This window comes from Xiphophorus maculatus, chromosome 6 (genome assembly GCF_002775205.1).
Source record: "Xiphophorus maculatus strain JP 163 A chromosome 6, X_maculatus-5.0-male, whole genome shotgun sequence".
Taxonomy (NCBI): domain Eukaryota; kingdom Metazoa; phylum Chordata; class Actinopteri; order Cyprinodontiformes; family Poeciliidae; genus Xiphophorus; species Xiphophorus maculatus.
The window spans coordinates 23,405,890-23,431,271 of NC_036448.1; the positions used below are offsets into that span (position 1 = coordinate 23,405,890).

Here is a 25,382-nt window from a genome sequence, read left to right on the forward strand (position 1 = left end):
AGGGGAAATTTGGTTTGGTTGGTATTCCAATTTTTTCACACTAGGTGGCACTTGGGTTGGGTTCGCTGCACAATGTATTTAATTGTGTGAATACTCTTTACATGACACTGATTCTTAATCAAGAACCTATATATAATTTACTCGTATTGTAATTTATATTGTTTAATTATTTCTCTAAATGACATTTAGGTAATCGATGAGAGTATTTGTAAATGAGAATAATCATAGTACTTGATAATACTGACTTGATAAAGGATAACACTACTGTTAAATTTGAAAAAGAAATATGCAAATACACGAGACTGGATAGGATAGGCAGGATTTGTTTTTGTTTTGTATTTTATAAAATAATTAATTTATTCATTTATTTAACGATGTATTTATGTATTTAACGCTTACTGCATTTCACACAACACCGGTGTTCCACTGAATCGTGTGACCATCATATCCTGTGACGAAAAGGGGCGGGGACAGTTGTAACGTTAGCAACCACGCTGTGAGACGGGGAAGGGGGGAAGCGTTATCGTTTACAGTGAAGGATTGCCCTCTGAGAAAATGTCTCGAAATACAGACCAAATGTTCATCTGAGACGTCAAGAAGAGCTGAGTTTACTTGAGAAGCGGCGTGTCTTTATATCGAGCCGGTAAGGACCGCGGGTGGTTTTATTTTTGATGATGGCAAAGACTCCTGTGTTGGTTCGTCACTGATCATCAGTAACCTTAGCTGGCTAATCAGTTAGCATGTCCGTAGCGAGATGGTTATCAGGGACGAAGCGTCACACGGAAACATTTCTGTTTGTGTTTCAGTGAGAGTACGTCTACGCCGTGTTTTAACGTTAATAGAGAAGCCATGGTTAAGTTGAAACCCAAATAACCGCTTTAAAATTGATCAGTCACTGCCAGCGGGCTAATGCTAACAGCGAAGTCAGCCTGTGACGCCTCGCCTGATTTTGACAGCTCACTCTGAGAGGAGCAGCGGACCAGGCCAAAACCACACACTTCTGCAATCTGATTTAAATCCAAAAAACAAGTAACCCGTTTCCTTTTTTGATAACCACCGCATAAAGAGTCGATTTTTTCCCCTTCTTATAACATTAAATTCTTTAACTATTTCTTATTGGCTTCCAGGTAAACGACGCCGAGTCACGTTTTCTGCACAATGGTTTTTGTTAACCTGTTGTTGGTCTGCTCTTTTCTAACCCAAGATATTAATATATCTCGAGATATTGGCTTTTCCACGAATAGTACTTAATCATGCATTAAACATATTATTATTAAATTTTAGTCGAGCACGGGTTTCGTTTGCTATGCTTTGACTGTGTGAGCGCCCCACCCTGCATGTCAAAGCAGGATTAACACCCTCTGGGCCCCTTAGGCATCTCAGCACACGGGCCCCTCAGGGACCCTATTTTAATTAGAAGCTCTTTACATCATACATTACAAACGATAAAACCCAAATTTGGGGCAATTAAATGTATCTAAATGATGACTAATAGTTGGTAGAAATGAAAATCTTGTTGTTTATTCCCAAACTGACCTGCAAATAATGATAATTTGGCTGATTCTGAAGTTTCTTTATGAACTTTAACCTTAAATATTTGAAATATTTAAGTAGTTGTGAATATTAGGAGCAGAGTATCTGTCTGTCTATATCCTTTTAATAAAATGCATTAATTTCTAAAACATCTTCTTATAACCTTATTGATCAGACACTGTCAATTTGAGTGTGTTATGTTTTAATTTGGCAAATAAAACTGATCTTATATTAGTTCAAATGATTTATTTTGATTTACCAAACAAAATCCAATACCAATTTTTTTTGTTTGTTTTCTTAAAAATTAGTTTTAAAAACTGCTTTTAATTGATTGAGTATATTTTCTGACATTTCCTTAAAGCATTTTTTTACCCACCGCAATGAACCTATTAGCATAAAAAATAACAGTTTATTCAAAATCCAGTAATCATACTGTTTCAGTAATTTTTGATTAAAAAAAACAAAACAAGGCTATACATCATAAGTATATAGGCGCACAAACGGAAATCCATAAGGATCAATAAATGTGTTTCATTAATAATATAATGCAAATATAAGTAAAGTGTATGATGAAACTTGCATGGCAATATTAATACTGCAGTAGCTTTTGAAATGTCTGACAGATCTGGGCAATTAAATTATTAATTTGATGAGAGAGAAGAAAAAGAAGCTCTGACAATGAGATGTTTGATCGCTTGGAGTTTTATGGAGAAATACAGAGAAAAACTGTTTTAATTTATAAATCTTATATGCGCTCCAAGCCTGGGTGCAGAATGTAGTAGTGGTGTGAAAAGGTATAATTTGAGATACGTGTGATGCATATTACCCAAAACATGTATAGAACACCCGTGATGTTAAACTGCTTGTTTGTTTGTAATGACACTGTCTGCACTGCAGAGTGAAACCAGCTTTCCAGGTGTGTTTCTTTTGTTGAGTTTATTGCTCTTAACCTTTCAGCCATGCTTCCAAAGTTCAGTGCAAGTTTAGACTGAAGGGTAAAGTGATCCAGAAATTAAGTTTTGCTTCACCACGTGAATTACTTGTTAGTTTATTTATATAAAAAGGAAGAGTCTGCATTTTGTAAACTATTCTCATAAGTCATTTTCATATTACTAATGAGCAGCATGCATATTGACTTGAACGTCATTATATTTATTACAAGTTTGTATTTACGATATTATCTCCCCGTTGAGATAAGCTACGCTTTCATGACTTCCTGTTTGCAAGAGAAGAACATTAATGTTCCCTTAATGCTGCGAATAACTCTAAAAGCCATCACCCTCCTAAATCACAACCATAAATGTATCAGAGGATTATAGCTTGTGTTTTATAGCGTTTAGCTCAATAAACCTATCAGATGTTTTGTTAAAGAGCCTCCTTTAGTTTTAAATGATGCTTTGACGGTACAATATATTTTAAACATGTTAAGTAAATCGTAGCGCAGCTGACACTTTGCAGATGTGCTGCACAAAACATGGCTGCGTCTTTAGTTTGTTGCATTGCAAGTTTTCTAGTCTGCAGAGGTTACCTTTTCAATTTTTACCTCCATGTGTGTTTTATTTGTTAAGATTACACTACATGTAAATAGCTGAATAATAAATGATTTTCAGACTCTTGAAAAACAATAAATCAATTAATCGCATGATAAATTAACACAAGCTCACTTATTTCCATTTGCATGATTTATGATTTTTCTCCTTTGTCTCTCTCTTTCTAACAAAAACTAAATGACAAAACTCTCCAGTCTCAACTGGTTATTTTTTTGTTTTAGTTAATTTTGTCTACAGAGACTTCATAATTTAATTTATTCGCTGTTTCTGTTTTGTTTATTTGGGATATTTAAAATGTCTTCCAGTTCCTGGGTTAGATGATCATTACATTTTAAAGTTTATTCATCTTTGAGAATGTGTTCTTGCATTATTATGCCATTATATTACATGAAAAATGGTTTCAGAACAACAATATTATCAATTATCGCAATAACGTCTAGGACAATTAATAGTCCAATAAAATTTCTTATTGTGAATTGATTTTATACAGTAAAGTAACTGTTTTTATCCTTTGTGCACATACTTCTTTATTTGAGTGTTTCTGATTTATTCTCATTTCATTGCTCCTCTGTTTACTGTCCCTTTAAACTCTAACATCACTGCTTTATGTCACAACTTAATACAAGAACCATGATTTCTGCACGCATGGAGACGATTGCCTGTTTTAATGCAACTGTTCCTCAAACAAAACGTTTGATCTTCTCACCTCACATATTCTTTCTCTCTGTAGCTTTACAAATATTCATCTGTAGTGTTGTAAAGTTTTTGTAGAAGAGAAGAAATCCTGTGGAATGCTGCCTCTTTTTGTTAATGTGTTGGTTTTGGATTTTTAGTTTTGGACAGTTTTTTTGACCTGTAACCGTGGCAACGTGGCATAGTTTTTACATCTGCTAGCACCTAATTAGCATCTGAAAAGCTCAAATAGTCCCAGAGGAGTTGAAAAGGGGGCTTCGTGAATCTGGCTTTTTATCCACAAAACAAGACAGGAATTTAAAGAGGAGAAGAAAAAGCAAACGAGGTGGATTAGCAGTGCTTGCCAATGACTTATTCAATCATGCAGGACATGTTACCATGGAATATTGTCTCTCCTGTGTTGATATTGAGTTGTTAGCATGTCCTGCAGCAGCAATCTTCAGTCAGAGGCCTCTAGTTTGTTGGAAGACCGACTGCTACAATGAGTTACAGCAACATAAAGTGTTATTTAATTGAATTGGAATAATTACATACTACTAAATAAACATGTAACCGTTTTAATCTGGACTACTGATCAACAAACAATAAGAAGTTCTGATGAGCAAAATGAACATAAATCCTCACTGGAGGGGATGCAGTGGTGGCGCAGGGGCAAAGCACAACCCACGTATTGAGGCCGTAGGCCTCATGGCGGTGGTTGCAGGTATGATTCCTGGCCTGGCGACGTGCTGCATGTCTTCCCCCTCTCTCATTACCCAGTTTCCTGTCAAACTACTTTCAAATAAAGACCACTAGAGCCAGCAAAACCTTCAAAACATCCTCACTGGAATGAGCAAATAATTATTATTATTCAGATATTGTAGTTTGTTGTTAAAGTATTGAACCGTTTCACATTCTGTCACAGTTCAGCCACAAACTTCAATGTATTTAATTGTAATGCAAGTCTTTTGGGTTATCTGTCAACCAGCTTTGCACGTCTAGAGACTTTTCTTAAAGGATTGTCCTGCACCATTGATCTTCCCGTCAACTCAGACCAGCTTCGCTGTCCCTTCACCATGATGCTGTTATTTCCGTGTTCCAAAGTGGGGATAGTATGTTAGTTTTTCTCACACACAGCATCTTGCATGTAGGCAAAGAAATTCAACTTTGGTCTCATCTCACTAGATCACAGTCTTTAGACATGTTTACTATAATACTTAGCATATACGTCTTACATCCTTATATTGGATTGTACCAAACTAAACTAGCGCTGCAAGTTCTGATTACTTTAATAATTGATTACTTTGGCAATTAACTCTTTACTCTGACGATTAATCAATTATCATGATTAATTGATTAATCGGATAGAGAAACTGCCACATTCTGCAGATTTTTCATTTAACCACGTAAGTCTTTTTATACAACATTAGAAATACATTAAAAGTTTGTTTTTTAAATAAGAAAATAAACATTTCATTGCCTAAAATGCAATAACGTATCATTCCTTAAGTGAACAGTTGATTATTTGTAGCAAAGGATGCATCTGCAACTAAAAAATATTACTGACAAAGGAATGTTTGTTTTCTTTAACTTAATGGCAAACTATATATATGTTTTGTGCATTTTTTGATTAATTATTGCACTGAGCATGTTGGTTTTTTTTAGCAAATGGCCTGTTTTAAATCTATATACTCCAGTCAACGATTAATCGATTACTAAATTAGTTGACAATTATTTCAATAATCAATTCATCACGATGTAGAACAATCTGCAATTTTCTTCTTCATAATTACACACTCTGCTTTATGTTGGTTTATCACATAAAATTCATTAAAGTCTGTGGTTGTAATGTGATGAAATATAAATCATTTTGCTTCAGAACCATGTTGCTTTGACTTTAACATTGCTTTCACTTTGAGTATAGCGTGTCTTATTGTCGGTGTTTCATTTGTCTTTGTGATAACATTATAACCTCTCCCCTGTCACATGGCTGACAGTGATCAGGAACGTTGAGAAGGTATTTGCAGACTCCAGTCTCGCTGTTCCTGTTGCACCACTTCGGCTTGTAGTTTTGGATGCTTCAACAGCAAATAAGGTCTACTCCTGGAGTAGGAATATGATAAGATAGATTTCATATTACTAGGTGTGACCTGATGGGTTTTTTTAATCGTTACTCAATATATCAGTGTGTTAAATGTTTTTGTACGCACAGGCGTGGAAAAACTCGTCATGCATGGAGATGTCAGGTTGCAGTAAACCATGGGCATAGGTTTGGGTTTGGACTGTCGTGACATGTCACGACCAATATAAAATAGTCCCGACCAATTTTTGCCATATTAAAAAAAACACAAAAAAAAACCATGTATTTTTTAACAAAAACAAAATAAATAAACGAAAATCTACATTGATTAGTTTAATATTTCAATATACTACGCAGTGGTAGCATTGATTTTAAAATTCGCTGTTATGAACTATGACGACCCATGCCGCTGTTGGCTCACAGGACGTGGATCTTCGTTATTTGATTAACTGCAACAGGCGGCGGCCAGCTGGCCACACGTGGAACGGAAGCTTGGTCCATGGTGCTGACAGTGAACGTGTCTCCTTCTGAGTTTGACATTTATTATGAGTCTCCGAGACCATGTCGCCACCAAAAAAGAAAAGGACGACAGACATTAGAAGTTATTTCGCTACCTCGGCTGTAAGTACAGTGAGTGGACCCATAAGTTAGATATCTATCACGCAACGCATTTGTTGTAAAGTCCGGTGTTTAGTAAGGTCAGCACTGAATGTGAGGTAGAATAGGTCTGTTAATTATGTAATATTTTTTCACATAGGATGCTCAGACAGCAGAGCAAGGGGCAGAGCAGAACGATGGAGAGGTGGCTGGAGCTTCAGGGCTCCAGGTGAGGTGTTAGTTCTCAGATATGTAATATACTGTAAAATTATCTCAGTAAATATGGCATTTGAAGTGTTAGTCTTAAATTAAGTTAAGCTAGTGTGAATACAAACCAGGTTACGCTTTGTTTGCTCTATAGGAGGCAGTCAGTGTGAGTGCCAGTGACGAGGCAAGTCAAGGCAGCAGTTCCCTGGACATGGGGAGTGCGCCATACCAGCCTGATATAAAATTCATTGCAGCGCAGCAGCTGCCCAATAAAAGGTTGCTGTTTCAAGCCAAATGGTTTGGCCTCTTCCCATGGCTGCATTATAGCGTATGATCTTACTTGTAATGTTTGCTGAATTTTGAAAAGGAAAAAGTAAAGTGTTCTTGAACTGATCTGCTGAGTATGACTGTATCTGGTTGTATACACAAGATGTATGATCAAGTTATGGTTATGGTTGGGGGGAGGGGGTTATTAAGCCAATGTGGTGCCCCACACCCCCACTGGTCAAAAATGGCGCGTGTGGGGCGGGGGTGGGAGGAGGAGGAGGAGGAGTGGGGTTGGTCAGTAAGTTGTAAGGTCCCACCAAAACTTAGACCAAACCTACGCCCTTGCAGTAAACTGATTAATGTTTCCTGTGTCGACTATCAGATGAAGGGTTTATGCGCAACCTTTTGAGAAAAACACAGAAAGTCACTGAACCTTTAAAGCTAATTTTACCAAACAGTGTTTTTCTTCTTGACTGCAGACTGGACAGTGAGGGATGCCGCCAGCGTCCAGCTGTGACTGCCCCCACCTGGACTGTGTGGGGGAAATTACCAAGGAGGAACTTATCCAGAAATCAAATGTGAGTAATTAAACTACTATAAACTGTAATTCATAGTTTTATTTCTGTTGTTTTGCTGTGCTAATGACTTAGCACAGTGGTGTCTACAGTCAGTCCTCAACGGGCCGTATCCTACATGTACCGGTTCTCTTTCTGGTTCAGCACACCTGAGGCCCTGTTTACACGACAGCAATTTCTGAAAATGAAAGTTTTGTTGTGTTTGTTCTGTACATTTACATCAAACCACCGAATGTTTTCTCTGACAACGGCACAGTTTGAGAACGGGTTTCTGAAACGTACCGGTGTCCGTTGTCTTATAAACAGAGTAAATTGATCTTTTGTCAGGGAATCCCTAGCTCATGCATAGTATGACGCAAAACATAGCTGCTTCTTACAATCCACAGAAGAAGAAACTACTGACAATGCTGGTGTTACTACAATTCGTGTTTCCCCATCAGATACGGTTCCCCCAGCTCTTCACCGCTCCGCACCGCCCAGGTGGCAAAATACACGTGTTCTTGTTCAGCTCGTAACAAGCGCTCGCTTGTTGAGCGCTCTTATCTAGAGAACTACGGACACCGTGAAAGCTCAAACAACGTGTTTCAGCGAAGTTATGCCACTTTTTTCCAACTGCACCCTAATCAGACGCACATAGTGCGTGTTTCCCCCAATATCTGGGGGACGGTATCTGATGGGGAAACTCGAATCGAGGGGCTTTCAGGTAGCACTTTTTTTTTTAAATACTGTACACTTAGTTTTAAAAAACCTAGCACCAACTAGTGGCGTGGCGAGGGCATTACACCATTTTGATGTGTACCGTTACTGTGTAAACACAGATTGTAATTAGAATGTCTTCATGTGAATGTGTTAACAGAAATGGAACAAAAATTCAAATTTTGTTGCATCATTGTCATGTAAGCAGGATCTCAATCAGATCATGCTTCATTAGCATACCTCTGCAGAACTTTATGACATTCTATGAAGGTAGCTGCATCGTTTAAATCAGAGCAGAGGTGCATTTAAAACCAGCCAGGACACTAACTGTTGAGGACTGGAGCTGGACACCCATAACTTAGCGTCTTTACCTCTCATTTTTAGGGCCACTGTCAAGACTGTAAAGTCAGGGGACCAAACCTTTGGGCTTGTTTGGAGGTAAGGTGATGCCTGCTAGTAAACTGATTTGACTCTGTATACCGTGCCTTGCAAAAGAGTTCATACCCCATGGAGATTTTTATGCTTCTGTGACGACTAACTTCAGTGTTTTTTATTTAGATTGTATTAGGGCTGTAGATTATGATTATTTTAGTAATCGATTAATCTGACGATTAACTGATTAATCGTTTAAATAAAATGGTCGCATTCTGCAGATTTTTCAGTTAACCTCTTAGGTTTATTTTTCAATATTAGAAATGCATACGAAAATGCAAATGAACAAAATGATTTAGTTTGTTTTTAAATTACAAAATAAAAATTTTATTGCCTAGAATGTAAAAATACAGCATTCCTTTAGTGTATGCTTGATAATTTGTAGCAAAGTTTGTACTGGAAGCTAAAAAAATACTTACAATGTCAACATATAAAAACCTCAACTTTTTTTTCTTGACTTAACATCAACACAGTGTATGACTGATCTGTTTATTATTATTTGATTTATAATTGAACAGCTTCTCTAATGTATATATCAAAATGTATATCTTAGACCGAAGACTTTTATCATCCAGTTTTTGTTAGAAAGAAAAGACAGAAAACGATTAACCATGAAAATTTTTGAGTTTGTTTTCATTTACTATGGAATTAATTGATTTATTCCTTATTGTGACAGGCTTAAACTTCCATTATTTTTACATTAGTGGAAAATGGTCTCAAAACGACAATATTATTGTTTATCACAATAATTTGAGACAATTTATCGTCCAGTAGAATCTAAGAATGACTAAATGCTGAGAAGTTCTAAGTGTATGGATATTTTTGTAAGGCATTGTGAGTTTTCATAATTTAACTCTGTTTTTTTTTACATTCTGCTGCATTCAACTTCGCATTTTCCCTCTCTAGAACGGCTGTGCATATGTAGGCTGTGGAGAATCCCATGCTGACCACAGCACAGTCCATTCCCAGGTGAGAGATGTCCCAGCCTTTACGATGCATCTTAGCCAGAAAAAGATTCAAATCGAGACTATGGGGTTTAACTTGAAACTATTAAAAGAGGAGGATTGAGTGAGGAAGTAGAGGAGTTGCATGTTGAAGTCCCTGAAATACCACATCAGAGTCCCAGGAGCCATTACTTACAATAAAACCACCTCCAGCACTGCATGTATTTTTAACCTTCTCTCCCTGTGATCACACACACACACACACACACACACACATCCAGCACGTGCATCCTTTTAGCCCTTTGAAGTGCACTGAACTGACTCTCTGCCTAGATCTCCGCTTTCAGTTCGGTTTCAGCAGCGGATCATCCATTATTAATTTCCAATCCTCGGGGAAGTGGGGGAGATTCGCTAGCGCTCTCACCTCCATGGTTACAGTATCCACCACTCCTCTTTGCAGTCCTGCAGTTTACTCAGCCTCTTGTCTTCTTGATTGAAACTTTCCTCCCCAGAACATTGGGGCTAGGAGTAAAGGCCCATTTAAAAGGCAAACATGTAATTTGCTCTGCCTTGTTGTTTCTACATCACTGCAGTTAGACTGTGCAGGATTAAAATGGTATCTTCTTCTTTCTTTATTCGACGTCGTATTTAAAGCTTATATGAAATGCTTTTTGTGTGCTGAATGCCCTGAAGGGAAAAATTGTTTAATCTTCTTCTCTTCACCATTCATCCAGGAACCAGATCCTGTCTGGATCTAGCAGAGATTATTACTGAGATTACAGTTTGAAATTTACTCCTTATGCAGCTGAATTTGGAAGTCTTTTGTTTTATTTGTAAGGAAGCTAAGGTTAAAGTATTTGTCCATCCATTGGTCAACCATCTAACTGGCCGCTCTATCCTTCAGTCTATCAACAATCCTGAGAGTTTTGGAAATCTGAGTGTAGAAAAGAGTGAACACTATTTGTAGAAAGGAACTCAAACAGTGGCTGCTTGTGTTATTAATATTTTATAGATGGGGTCAAGTCAAGTTTATTAGTCTAACACATTTCAGCAACAAGGCAGTTTAAAGTGCTTTACATAATAAGAACATAATTTGACCAACCAACTGAACAAAAAAGAAACATTAAGTGGAACAATAAAAAGAAGAAACGAAAAGTTATAAACCAGACTAGAATTAATTTATTTTCTAATTGATCCTTGATTTAAAGAAACTCAGTGTTTCAACAGTTTAGCAGTTTTCTGGAAGTTTGTTCCAGATTTGTGGTGCTTAGAAGCTGAATGCTGCTTCTCCATGTTTGGTTCTGGTTCTAGGGATGCAGAGCAGAACCAGAACCAGAATACCTGCGAGATCTGGAAGGTTGCTATGACAGCAGCAGATTTTTAATGTATCATGGTGCTAAACCATTCAGTGATTTATAAACTAACAGTATTTTAAAGTCTGTTCTCTGAGCTACAGGGAGCCAGTGGAGGGACTTTAGAACTGGGGTGATGTGCTCCATCTTCCTGGTTTTAGTCAGAACGCCAGCAGCAGCATTCTGGATCAGCTTAGGCAGACCTGTGGAACATTTTCCTTCATGCTGCAGTAATCGATGCGACTAAAGATAAACGCATGGATGAGTTTCTCTAGATCTTATTGAGACATTAGTCCTCTATTCCTGGAAATGTTCTTCAGGTGATAGAAGGCTGAATTTGTAAATGTCTTTATGTGGCTCTGAAGGTTCAGGTTTGAATCCATCACTACACCCAGATTTCAGACCTGATCTCGATTTTCCAGCTGTAATAACTGAACCTGAGCGTTGCCTCCAGATCGTTCCATTTTAGGTCAAAAGATAATAACTTCAGTTTTGTTTCTATTCAGGTGGGAAAAGTTTTGGCACCTTCACAAAGTGATTGAATAGGTTCAGAGTCTTCTGGTGATATTGTAATGTAGAGCTGTGTATCATCTGCACACTTATGAAATATAAACTTATTTCCTTTTATATTGTGAACTATTGGGAGCATATAGATATTGAACCAGAGGGTATCCTAGGATTGAGCCTTGGGGTACCCCACATGTGACTTCTATCCACTTTGATGAAAAGTTACATATTGAACCAAAGGAATCCCTATTATTTTTGTAAGGCTCGAACCATTTGAGTATAGACCAGAGAGTCACTAGTTGCTTTAATAATATGTCGTGGTCAACGGTGTCAAAAGCTACACTGAGGTCCAACAGAACCAGCACTGTGGTTCTTCCACAGTCTATATTTATGGGGATATCATTGAACACTTTGACTAGGACGGTCTCTGTAACAGACTGAAAGATGTCAAAGCAATCGGTTATCGTTAGGAAAGTATTTAACTGTTGAAACGTTGCTTCTTCAATATCTCTGCTGATGAATATAAAGGGTCATGAGAGCCGAAGGCTAAAGAGTTAACGAGGGAAAAGTTGTAGAAATATTTTGGTTTTTCTAATTGACAGCAATGTCAAAGCAGTTAACTAAAACACAAGGCGTTATAAGGTTTGGTGAAGAGGCATATTTACAGCATTGTTATTCATGGTTTGCCTCGTACATTTTCCTTCATGAATCTTTTAAATGGGTCGGGGGAGATTTGGATACCATGTTCCATCTGGTGTGTCTCTTTTGCCAAATCGGTCCTGGCCCGCTGCGCAAAGGCTAATGGACTCCCTTATGAATAATACAGGATCTGCTGGTTGGCTGCTGCTCATGTTCAGTCAAACTGTTTCACTGCTGTTGTGTGTCAGGGCGGCAGTGGGTCAGCGGGTCTCAGACATTTTCCTCAACGGCACACAGCCGCCTCCACCTGTCATACCAGCAACCAGACACTAAAGGCTCAGCCTGAATTTTGTTAAACCTTTTGTGTTAACGTCTGTGAATCCATTTGTCTTGATAAGTCAAAACGTCACACCCGTGTTCAAGTCCAAACATTTAAGCTATTTTTATATTCTCAATGAAAACAGGGCTTGAAAGCCATCTTGGGGTGAAACTTGTCATAAAAGAATAAAAGATGCAGATTAACAATTCTTGGATGGAAGACAGTTAGTCCAGTCATGTAGGATTGAATTCAGTCCAGATTAAATTACGGTTATTATTTTAGTAATCGATTATGTCTGCTGGTAAATATGATAAGAAATTGGATCTGCACATTCTGCTGATTTTTTATTTTTTATTTAACCACATAAACAGTTTTATACAATGTTACAAATATGTTAAAAGATGCAAATAAGCAAATAATTTAATAAAATCTTTAGATAAGAAAATGGACAACTTATTACTTACAATTCATTAACAGCAATCCTTCAGTGAACACTTGATCATTTATAGCAAAGGATGCATCTGCAGCTAAAAAATACTTCTAGCATCAACATGTGAAAAGCTCAGCTCTTTCTGCTTGATTTAATATTAATACGGTGTAGAGCTAATCTGTTGCATATGTTTTGGATTAACCTATTAATAATTGGATAGCTTAAATAGGAGATTTTTCTCTTTTTGTTTTACAGAATTTGAACCAGATGGAGCTAAAACTATTTCGCTTGAGGAGTTTTGTGTAGAATAAATGTATTTTTTAATTTTAATTCCGATATGTGTATATATATTTTGGACTATTTTGGCTTAATTACTACTCTCATTGTGTTTTTCTTTCGGCAAATTGCCTTTTAAAAAAAAAAAATCAGTTTAATCCAGTTAACAATTAATCAAATACTAAATTAGTTGAGTATCTCAAAAATCAATTAATCACGATTAATCTGATTAATCGTTTCAGCCCTACATTAAATTCAAACTACGGTAATCTCATTGCATAATGTGTTTCAGATCAAATGAAATATGAATTATGATTCAATCTAGCCAAAGTTAGTTGATCATTTAAAGCCAGTGTTTTGTGTTTGTATGCTTAAAATAAGAAACATATTAACTGATATTGGTAATATTTGTTACAACCAAAACAGTTCTTCAACTAGAACACGTTCAGCTCAATTTGAATATCATTCTAAGGTTTAACCTTTGACTTCCAAGATAAATGTCTTTGTCAGTGACTCCCTCTAGAGAAAACGCATATTAAACACAGAGCCACTTAAACAGGGATTGTTTCTATGAAAAGAAATACATTATAGTGCAAAAGATTTTACTGTTCTGAAATCATTCATCGTAATAAATGCTAATAGAATGTTCTGTTTTCCTCTGTAGACTGCACTGTGATAAATAGGCTTTGTGTCTCACCTGCAGTAAACTGCTGCATGAAACAAGGCCACCAGAGGAAAACCATCTAAAACTACACCAACCTCAAGCATTTCTGTGCATTTCCTTTATAGGGAATGTCATTTACTACAATTTTATAGTTTTATTTTAATTATTTGAGTTGGAACTCCTTCAGAATCACTGTTTGATTGGTTAGCAGGGATTATAATATTATTTTAATTGATTTTTGTGTAGGAGACGAGGCACAACCTGACGGTGAATCTGACGACGCTTCGAGTTTGGTGCTACGCTTGTGGCAAAGAGGTTTTCCTGGAGCGTAAATTAGGTCCTCACTCTCCAAACGCCATCGTCGAACCTCTTCCCTTACCGCAGAATGACGTTCAGGTACGAGCCGCCTTCACCTTTTCAACAAGGGTTAATGTTACAGAGCAGTTTGTATTGGTTGCATGTGTTGCTGCACAAGATTCAGCGTTTGCAAAATGTTAAAATTGTGCTTATATGTTTACTAAATAACATACATTGATTTTATCTGTGGACGATGTTGCTTTAGGATAACAGTAAGGCCCCTGGGAGCCCAAGTTCTCTGAAGCTGCCCTCTAATGTTGGTTACGAAGACTTGGACATGGAGACAGAAGAGGAGGACAACCTGCGGGCCAGAGGTGAGTTCACCAAATTGTGTTTTTATGTGAAAAAAACAAGGAAATGATTTAATAAAGTCTCATTCTTCTGTCTAGACAAGTGGCTTTAAGTAGAGATGCACAGGTCCAATATCCATATTGGTCCCAATATTGCAAAAAAATAAAATAAAATCTTGATCAGATATCGTGACAATGTTCCCAATCTATAAGGGTGGTTCTATTCAGTCTAATTCTGTGCTTTGTGCTCTGAGTGATGCTTTATTATTTATTTTACGTTCTACCTAGATTTCCTATTTGCACTTCCTGAACCATTTGAAGGGATTGTTAATTTATTTTCTACATGTTTGATCAAAGTAGACAAAAACCTGTTGGTTTTGTCACTTTCAGTTTATTTATTTTACATTGGCTGTTATACTCATAATTGCTCTGGCTGATCATATCAAAGTTGTTTTTGCATGTTTGACCAAGATATTGGTGTATTATTTTTATTTTTTTAAGGATTTTTTTGGCTCCTTTGGCCTTTATTCTACAGTCAATTAACAGGAAAGAGGGATTGTGGCGTCGAGGACTAAGGCGTCTGTATATGAGTCGCCATTTTACCCCCTGCGCCACCGCTGCGCCCCCTGGTGGTTTATTTAAGTGTGCTGGTGGAGAGTTATCAAATAAATTTGTAATTCAATACATTAATGTCTGTGTTTAAAAATGAGAAGCGTTTTAAGTCATTTAAGCTCTGCTCTTCTGTATCGGCTGATAAATATCTGTGTCGGTATTCGAAGTGAAAATAGTGGATCGGTGCGTGCCTAGTTCCAAATTAATTTCTTCCTTCACTTTTTAATCCAAATTCAAATATAAACATGTCAAAAGCACTGACGTTAAAATCAGCAGTTAGGTTAGGTCAAAGGGTAGCCTGTAATTGGAAACGAAAGGAGATGTAATTTTCGTCTGACAACCTGAGCGAGAGTGTTGCCTCACCTCGTCTCAAGTCTTCCATCAGTTTTGCCTCAGCAGAAATCCCACAGACAAGCAATAAAGGTTTGTGGATGAATTACTTACTGTGAATATAAAACAGTCTCAGATTTTATTTCCATGTTCTACAGCGTTTCTGCCCAGCGACTGCAGCTAAAAAGTTTAGTTCTACTCAACAGTGGATGTGCAGCAGCGTCCCTTAGCAGCTGCACATGTGGCTCAGTGCAGCAAAGCTGACAGCAGAATACACAGACTTGAATATATCTTGAATATGCAGACTTTACCTAACAGCATTCCTCACACTGTGTCCTACACAGTTCTGCTGAGGAATAAGCTCTGATCACAATAAATATGTGGCGTAAATGAAATGATTACGAGGTAGATTGGATGGAGTTTGGAGTTTTATCTTTTGATTGACATGTCAATCTGAGTTGTACATTTAAATAAAGGTCATTATCAATAAATGCATTATCAATAAATGCATTCATGTGATTCTATAGATCTTTCTAGGAGATTGGTATTTTATTCTTGGAAATGTTCTTCAGCTGAAAGAAGGCCGACTTTGTAACTGTCATTATGTGACTCAAAAGGTTCATGTTAGAGTTCATCACTACACCCAGATTTCAGACATGATTATTAGCTTAAAGGTGATATTATCACCTGGACTTTTCTAACTTGCTTAAAGGCAGAGTAATCTTAGTTTGTGAAGTTTTTTAAAAAGTAATTCAAAAAAATCTAAAACTCCTAAATTACATAGAAGAGTAAAAGTTTAGTCCCCTGACTCCACCCTAAACGTGAAGAAAACTGTGAGCTTTTTTACGTGCCTGCTGTAAAACTTTAATCCCTGGAACCGAGTTGGTCTTGTGAACATTTCCACACTTCCTGTGAGCCACCACGCATTTCTAAAAATAATTCATGAGAAGCTTGTTCTAACTTCTGAGGTTTTCTGTGCTCTTCAGGTCTGACGGGGTTGAAGAACATTGGCAACACCTGCTACATGAACGCTGCCCTCCAAGCCCTTTCCAACTGGTGAGTCCCGTCCTCTGCGCCACACCAGCCTCTGAAAGCGTCGCTTTCTGATGGTTTTTCTCAATCTTACTGTCCTTTTATCACACTTTCAGCACTCTTTTTCTGTATCCATTTCCTTTTTTTATTATGTTCCCGCTCGCTTCTTGCAGACGGTGAGAAATAACCACGACTGTGTTCATTTGGGAGATTGATGGCTGAGTGCGAGTTGGTGCACTGCACCATTTGAGAAGCCAGAAATGGCCTTTTGTAGTTCCCTGTGGGCTCCTGTGTTACACATCAGCTCCTGCTCTATTCACTTCTACATCTTTATTCTTTTCTACTGTTTCCTTTGACTCTTCTGAGATTCCCTTTGTTTAAGTGGCCATTTGGTTTGGGTAATTACAGTTCTGGGAAAAAAAATGAAGAGCCCACTGCAGTGAACCCCATTGAAAATCTCCTGGTTTTTCCACCAAATACGAATTTCTGAACTCTTTCTGAGATTGAACATTAGTATTGTTGTTTCTAACTGAATAGCAACTTGTTTTCATTGATGTCTGAAAGCTCTAAATCTTTTTCCTTATTTTGACCATTTTTCATTTTCTGCAAATAAATGCTAAAATTTTGCTTGGAATTTCAGAGACATGTTGTGAGTAGTTCATAGAATACAAGAGCAAACATATACCTATTAAAAGTAAAATCAGAGAAACTGACCGTTTCCAGAGCTGTATGTTAACATTTTGACCCAAAGAACAGGGTTAAAGTTATGTTTTAACAATGTAAAAGTCTGAGTCGCAAAGTCCCTGCTTTTACTATTTTGCAAATTCTTGTTCATTCTGTATCTGCTGAACGAAATCCCTTTGGCGTATTCTTTCGTTTGCTTTGATGTTCTTTAGCTCTCACTTACATGAAATGTCTTCCCCTCATGGGATAGTGACTGTAGGAATTTTTGATAACACTCTGCAAGTGAAATAAGGTTTTATTTATATTCATGTAAAAAATACAGAATAGAGCAAGTATGGAACAATTGCAGGGAACTAAACCACTGCAGAGCTCCCTTCAAATAAGAATCTATTTATCTTCTTGATAGTACGTGATAAATGAATTGATATTTATTCTTTCTTTTCACTGCAGCCCGCCTTTGACACAGTTTTTTCTTGAATGCGGTGGTTTGGTAAAAACGGACAAGAAGCCTGCTCTCTGTAAAAGCTACCAGAAGCTGGTGTCAGACCTGTGGCACAAGAACAGGTTGGACATTATCGTCTGTTTCTCCCCCTTTTAAACATGTTTTTACAAGCTACACTGAAAGAGCAGATGTCATTTTTAATACAACCTCACCACAATGTTCAGAGAAAACATTTTGGAGAAGCTGGAATATAAATTATTTGAGCATATCTCTGCTTTTCTTTTAAAGCTGACTGTTTTCCTTTCTCATTGCAGACCCTCCTACGTCGTTCCAACCAACTTGTTCCAGGGGATCAAAGCCATAAACCCGATGTTTAGAGGGTATTCTCAGCAGGTAGGACATACTTCATGATGAAAGTGGTGCGCAACATACAGTCTCATACAAAACTTTTCCAAGTTTTACCACAAATATAAATTAATTTTGGGGGATTTTTGGTAATAAAGCTTTTCAAAGTAGCAGATAGTTTTTAAATTGAAGGCAGGTTATATATAGTGTTTAAAATAAAAAGTTTAAAATGTGAGCTGTTTATAAAACACTTTATTTCCATTCAATGGATTATTCGAGATATTTTCTAAGATATTTTTAAAATTATGATAGTATAGTCATAATATTAGCAGAAAAAAGTCGCATTATTAATAGAAAAGCTTCGCTAGAGTTATCATGGTCTGTCACGATCAGCTCGGTAAGTCTGTGTGGTTCATTAATAACAATAATAAAAAAAATAAAATTCAAATGTAAAAATTTGATTCTTATCTTTTTTTGTCAAACCAATGCCAAAGTATAACTTCTCAAAATGCTCAGTGTTTCTCATTTTATGTTATTCTTTTGAGTTCTCATAAAATTGCTACTTTATTCTCCTATTATTTTGACTTTATTCTCTCAATTAAAAAGAAAATCTCTTACCTTGGCCCTAATACTCCATTGTATTTAGTACGTCTTTACTCTGATGCCCTTAAATGAAATTTGCAGAAGTAACCAAATTAGTGAACAGTTAAAGAAATAACTAAAATTGCACATCCCCTTCAGCAGGAATTGTCTACTTTCAAGTTAGTAACTCAAATTTATCATTCCTCTGCACCCAAATCCATACCTCAACGGACAATTACATGATTTGTGCTGATGCTATTTTTAAATGTAAAGCTGTGTCTTTTAGACACGCTAAGAATAATAAAAAAAATATATATTAAACGAAAGCTCATCATGTCCTCAGCCAGTGTGTACAAGGATTTCACAGGCCTAATAAATCAGCTCTTTTCCTTCTGGCTTGCCAGAGTTTGTTTGGAAGAGTTAGGGGAGGAATATTCATTTGTCACGCCACGCTGAGCTGCAGGGCCTTGAATTTAGCATTGCTATGAATAAAGATAACATTCCAGCTCCTGGGAGAGGGAAGTTAATTTAGCTTGAAGGAGGCGATTGGATTTCTGAGGTTCGTTAAGTTTGATTACACGTTCAGTGGTGTTTGGTTTCGGATTTTGTGATCCAGAATTGGCATGAACAAGGAGGAAAAGTGGCTTTAGTGTGTAATTTCAGAAGAGTGTCTCTGGGAAAGCTTCACTCTGTCGGCTATGAAGTAATGCTTTGGTGAGTTCTAACAGAGTGCATGTGTTCTTAAAAATTCATGTACCTAAATTAAGGTCTTAAATTTATCAAAATATGTATGATTGCCTTAAATACGTTAATCACAGGTCTTAAACATTGTCTTGTCAGTACTGTTTAATCTCATGTCTTCTATGTTTTTTTTTCTGTCACACAAAAGTCTTGAGTTTTGTGACTAGAGGCAGTTGAGGCTACTGGTAACTATCTGCTTCTAAACCCATTCTAGCTAGCTGTTTTTTTCTTTTTCTTTTACACCTGTCATGTGTTAGGAAACGTCTAAAATTTATTGCCAGTTGGCTGGACATCATTCGTTTTCGCCACTGGATTACTCCTGTTGCCAACCTGTATGATGATATGTGCATTTTGTTAAAAAAAGCTTGGAAGAACAAAGTTGCTGTCAAGACCCACAAACAAACCCCAGAAATGTTACAATTTTCACGTGGCGTGGCTAAAGGACACCAGACGACATTTGACGCTGACGCTGCTGCTACTGGTACTGATCTCAAAGCAGCATTTAGTGCGACACAAACTCTGAAGTGGAAGGTTTAGTGGACTTTAAAGGGGACATATTATAAAACATGCAAAATTCACATTTTGCATGTTTTTCTACTTCCACTTGGGTCTCCACTGCTTCTAAAAACAGCACATGAAAGAACCAATCAGCCATATTTTGGCAATAAGTTAATGTTACTTAGTGTCTGAAAAACCAGCTGTTTCCTAATGTAATGTCTCAAATCAGCAGCCACAACCCTTCACCCAGCAACCCTAGTGAGCACATTTGGTAGGCTGGTTTTACCGCTGTATGTGCTGTACAATGGCTGCTGGAAAAGATAAGTGCTTTTTATTTGTTAACTTATCATCCAGAAACAACTTGCTGCATTCTTGTTGGTTGTGCAAGAGGCTCCACTTCTGCTTTTCAAAGATGTATGGATGTATAAGTGTGCTTCTGTCTGCAGCCATTTTCATGTGGAGTGTAAACATTGAGTTTGGGGGAAAGTGGCCAGCAGCAGCTTATTTGGATTTAAAGTGACAAGATGCCCTAAAACAGCTCAAAATAGGCTGAAGTGACCAGAGTAAAATCTCATTATCTAAGAGCGATTTTTGGGAAATAAATGTAAGGAACATGTTTTGTACAGCCCATAAACTGTTCAAGGAAGCTTAATAGGTTGTCTTTAAACATGGAGGTCAAGTACTAGTCTTAGTAGGTCTTAAATTTAATTTGCATTGGTCTTAAAAAGTCTTAAATTTGATTGGTACCCAAAGGAACCCTGTGTAAGGTCTTATTTCTTTTGGTCAGAGTCAGGTGTCAGTTAAATGTATTACAAAGTTGACCGTCTTTTTGTTTTAATCTCTGCTGAACCATTAGGATTCCCAGGAATTTCTGCGCTGCTTGATGGATCAACTTCACGAGGAGCTGAAAGAGTCTGTGCCAGAGCCCTCCGACCTTTCCACCAGCATCGCCATGGACGACAGCCCCGAGGAGGACAACCACAGCCAGTCGGACAACGACTTCCAGTCCTGCGAGTCCTGCGGCAGCAGCGAGAGGGCCGACAATGAGGTGCAGGGTGGCACCATCGTCATGGACAACACCAACGAGGCAGAGATGCTGATTCCTGAGCAGGATGAGATCCAGGCCAACAGGGAGTGGCAGAAGGAGAAGAACATGATTAATGATCTGTATCGCTCTGGGTTTAACGGCGTTATGGGGGGAAACAACGGAGACATCGACAAAGACGTTGACACCACCACGGAGACCATGCCTATTATCAGCAGCCAAGGAGCCCTCAAGGTTCAAGGCAGAACATCAGGTAATTTGTTTTATAACAGTGTTTCCCTCTCTACTGCTTTCCACATCACCTTATACTCACTGCACAGGTGACTTCTGCACTGGACTTTGTTTATGGAAAAAAAAGTTGACATTCTTCACTATTATGCAATACCTAATGTTGGTGCTATCACACCTGCTGTTGTATCAATCTTCCAGACCTCTCAGGTCTTCTGGTTCTGATCTGCTCTGCATCCACAGAGTCAGAACCAAACGTGAAGAAGCTGAAAAACAGCTGAAATACTGAGTTTCTTTGAATCTAGATTAAAAGCCCACCTGTAGTAAATGACACATTGACCAACATTTTGATGTGTAAATGATGGCACTTGGAAAAATGTAATGTCTCAATTATTCATTTTGTGTAAATCACTTTGCCTTGTTCAAATGTGCGATACAAATAAATTTAGATTTATTGATAAAATCTCTAACTTTCAAGTTTGTGGTTGTAACATCACTAAATGTTATAATTAGTGGTGCAAAAATTGTTGTCTTCTGGATGATCGTTGATTACAGATCTTTAAAAACCTTGAGGATTCAGATTTTGGCTGATACAGATGCAGTTAACAATAGTCACTCCACTGTTGCCAACTCAGCGACTTTCCTGCTATATTTAGCAACATTTCTGACAAAAAAAATGTATATCGGCCAAAATCGGAATGGGTAGATCAGGCTTTTTAAAGATCGTAGTCGACGATCGACCAGAAAACTGCAATTGGTGCACCCCTACTTCACAATTCGGCCGATTGCTGATTGTTTAATTTTATATAGTTATTTATTTCAAACAGACAAAAATAAAAACAATAAAAAAAAATTAAAACAAATTATCATGCCCAATTCACACGCAACTTTACATTCCCCAAATCTCCCAAAATTAAATAAATCAGGGAAAATTTATCGGTCCTCCCCTAGTTAAAATACCTCTGCAACTCACAGTAAATGATGTCTAATACTATTTATTTTCCTTCAGATTTCTTTTCGGATATCCAAATGTCTAACATCACACGACCACAAAGTCCAGTCGCTATAGAAGGACATATTCCCAAAATATCCAGCAGTCCTCCCAAAGCTACCTCCGGATGGCTGAGCTTAAACCCTGCACACAAGAAAGGTATGGCGCTTCTGTTGCCCGCAGCTCAGCTCACAGTCATGATTAGAGCCGAATCACGCTGAGAGTTAAAAAAAGGAAATATGAGTGGGACAGGATGGCAGGAATATCCTTGGCAAACTGACTGTAAATCGGTGTTCTCACATTTCTACTTCTCACAGCGGTCACCACATTCTCCCCGCTGAAGAACAAGCGACAGAGGAAATACCGCAGCGTCATTTCAGACGTCTTCGATGGGACCATTGTCAGTTCAGTTCAGTGCCTCACCTGTGATCGGGTCAGTGGGGCTGTTCTCTAATTGCTTATTCTCTAATACAGTGGTGTAAAAGGGCCGGTTGTTCCAGAATCTATTGATAAAACCCATTCACAAATTGATAAAATATCAATAAATACCTGTCTTTGTTAAAATTAAATATTGAGCATCTCTTAAAACTGATCAGTCCCTCCTGGATTTTGCGATTGGTTTGGGGATTTTATTTCAATCAAAATCACAGATTTTTTTTTTGTGCTAACTTAAAAATATTTGCAATTTCGACATATTCAAAATATTTACTTCCTGGCATACAATTGCTGATGGGAAGTGAGACAATGTTGACCATTTTTGCAGAAAATTTGCAATAAACTCGTAAAAAAATGTAGGGTTTGTTGATTTTGATTGAATTTTGGCAAAAAAAAACCCTGGAGGAATTGATTGATGTAACTTAGAAGTATTCGGATACAAAACTGATTTGTATCAGTTTGTAACTGAACACTCAACTGTGATCTTGAAGATTCTGGTTATGCATTCCTCTGGAGTCATGAGGGGCCACATAAAAAGCTCACAGGCCTTGAGTTTGACACATATGCTTTAATATCTTTATACTCCAAAACTGATGAGAAATTATCAATGTTTTTAGATACGAGGAAACTAAAGGAGTTCTTTTGTTTTCATGAAATGTATACTTGAGATTTTTGCAACAGAGTGTCACAAATAATCACGAGCAGCCAGAAATCTTTTTTGTATCCTCTCTGGGCTCAAAAGAATACCATTGCAACATAAAATAATAAGACTAGATGTTACAAAAAGAATGTTTAATGCACACTAAGCCTGCAACTAATGATTGTTTTAGTTATTGATTTTTCTATTGACTATTGTGACGATTAACTGGAGAAAAAAATTGGCTAATTTTTTAGATTTTTCATGTAAGTTTTAGAAATACATTAAAATACTCAAATAGACAAATAATTCAGTTCTTTTTTTAAATAAAAAAAATAAGCATCCTATTGCCCAAAGTGCAACAACATAGCATTTCCTTTGCAGCAAAAATAGCTAAAACTTTTTCACTTGAGAGTTTTGTGTAGAACATATTTACTGACATTTTTGTTTTTCATTTTAAATGAAAAATGTAAATATTTTTGTACAACTTTGGTTTAAATACATCTCTGAGTATGTTGTTCTTTCACCAATTGACCTATTTTTCAAACTCTACTATACTCTAGTTAGCAGTTAACTGATTACTAAATAAATTGATTAATCCAATTAATCATTTCAGCCCTAAAGCACACTTTTCTATAACTCAGTTAAATGTTTTTTGCAGTGTTTGCTGCGATGATGTTTCCATGGCTGAATGTTTAGTGTTTGGTCCATGGCTGCAGGTATCTGTGACCTTGGAGAACTTCCAGGATATCTCGTTGCCCATCCCGGGGAAGGAGGACCTGGCCAAGCTCCACTCAGCGTCCCACCAGACCTCCCTGGTGAAAGCCGGGTCCTGCGGGGAAGCTTATGCAGCTCAGGGCTGGATAGCGTTTGTCATGGAGTACATCAGAAGGTTTGTGTAAAACGTGTGCGCTGACTTTGCCGGCAGTTGTGTCCTGTAAGCTTGTACCAAATGAAGGTTTTTCTTTCTTGTCCAGCTGGTTCTGGGGTCCAGTGGTTACACTACAAGACTGCCTTGCTGCTTTCTTTGCTAGAGATGAACTAAAGGGTGAGTAAATTGGAGGAAAAACTGGCTTTTCATATGCAAATGATTCCTGTTTTAATAACAGTTTGTTCCTTGTTTGCAGGAGACAACATGTATAGCTGTGAAAAATGTAAAAAGTGAGTGAATAAAGTAGCTCTTCCTAAACTGAACTATTTTCCTGCAAAACAAAACTGCACCTATGATAATCACTGTTAATCTTTATTTCCTAGGTTAAGAAACGGAGTGAAATTCTGTAAGATGCAGAATTTACCAGAGGTACAGAAAATTCATTTAAAGGGGCAATATTATGTAAAACTGCCTTTATTTTGAAGTTCACATCGTGTCATAAGGTTATGGCGTGTTGCTTTGATTCTTTCATGCATTTTTGAGAAATCCTTTAATCTCCATGGCAACCATTCACCTGTGCAAAAAGGCCTGGGAGGACCTAGCTTCTCCTTCGAGACACAGCTCCTCCTCTGAGTTCTCACAGAGCACTCAGTTCCTCCAGACTAGCCAGCAGCAATTAGCAAACATGTGGTGGAACTGTGCATCACATTAGACGAGCTACTTCTCAATGTAATGCTGGTAAAAAAAAAAAGTCATTAAAGGGTTCATTAGGGAGCAATTTTGTGATGTCTTCCTGAAAGTGGAGTTTCAGAAAGAGCAGGAGTTTTTAAAGAGACAGAGGCCCAATTTCAAGGTGTTAAATTAGGAAGTAAAATTTCATTTAAGCATTTTATAACTGAAGGTAACATAGATACTTGATTTTACTATAAAATGATTCTATGTGGCTGGAAAACACATAATACTGCCCCTTTAACCACCTTCCTCATCTATATTGTGAGTCTTTTTTTGTGTGTATGTGTGGATTAATCAAACTGAACTCCCTGTGCTCCAGATCCTCTGCATTCACCTGAAGCGCTTCAGACACGAGCTGATGTACTCCACTAAGATAGGCACGCACGTCTCATTCCCGCTCGAAGGCTTGGACCTGCAGCCGTTCCTGGCCAAAGACAGCTCAGCCCAGACCACCAGCTATGACCTGCTGTCCGTCATCTGTCACCACGGCACTGCCAGCAGTGAGTGGGCACAGTAGCTCTACCATCTATTGGCACGCAGAAAAAAACTCGCGCCAACTTGTTATGATTTGTGAACGCTGTCTCATTGTAGGTGGCCACTACATAGCGTACTGCAGGAACAGTGTGAATAATCTGTGGTATGAATTTGACGACCAAAGTGTGACGGAGGTGCCCGAGTTGTGCGTCCAGAATGCAGAAGCTTATGTTTTGTTTTATAAGTAAGACATCAGAGTTGAACCTTTTCTTCATTTTTTGTTTTTAATCAGTTCTGCTTCGACTCCTCACTCACA

The 25,382-nt window shown here is 37.6% G+C and overlaps 1 protein-coding gene across 1 annotated transcript in view; it reads left to right on the forward strand.

Annotated features, from left to right (window-relative positions):
• The first annotated feature begins 487 nt into the window (after positions 1–487).
• Positions 488–25,382, forward strand: part of usp33 (ubiquitin specific peptidase 33) — a 34,583-nt gene continuing 9,688 nt past the window's right edge. Inside the window, exons 1-18 of the mRNA XM_023336190.1 lie at positions 488–643; positions 7,386–7,484; positions 8,562–8,615; positions 9,516–9,578; positions 13,987–14,136; positions 14,303–14,411; positions 16,316–16,385; positions 17,496–17,609; positions 17,802–17,880; positions 20,510–20,951; positions 21,936–22,076; positions 22,235–22,350; positions 23,709–23,881; positions 23,967–24,037; positions 24,117–24,150; positions 24,244–24,289; positions 24,912–25,092; positions 25,184–25,310. Of these exons, the coding sequence (XP_023191958.1) occupies positions 7,401–7,484; positions 8,562–8,615; positions 9,516–9,578; positions 13,987–14,136; positions 14,303–14,411; positions 16,316–16,385; positions 17,496–17,609; positions 17,802–17,880; positions 20,510–20,951; positions 21,936–22,076; positions 22,235–22,350; positions 23,709–23,881; positions 23,967–24,037; positions 24,117–24,150; positions 24,244–24,289; positions 24,912–25,092; positions 25,184–25,310 (2,054 nt within the window). The 5' untranslated portion in view covers positions 488–643; positions 7,386–7,400. The remainder of the gene's footprint in view (positions 644–7,385; positions 7,485–8,561; positions 8,616–9,515; positions 9,579–13,986; positions 14,137–14,302; positions 14,412–16,315; positions 16,386–17,495; positions 17,610–17,801; positions 17,881–20,509; positions 20,952–21,935; positions 22,077–22,234; positions 22,351–23,708; positions 23,882–23,966; positions 24,038–24,116; positions 24,151–24,243; positions 24,290–24,911; positions 25,093–25,183; positions 25,311–25,382) is intronic.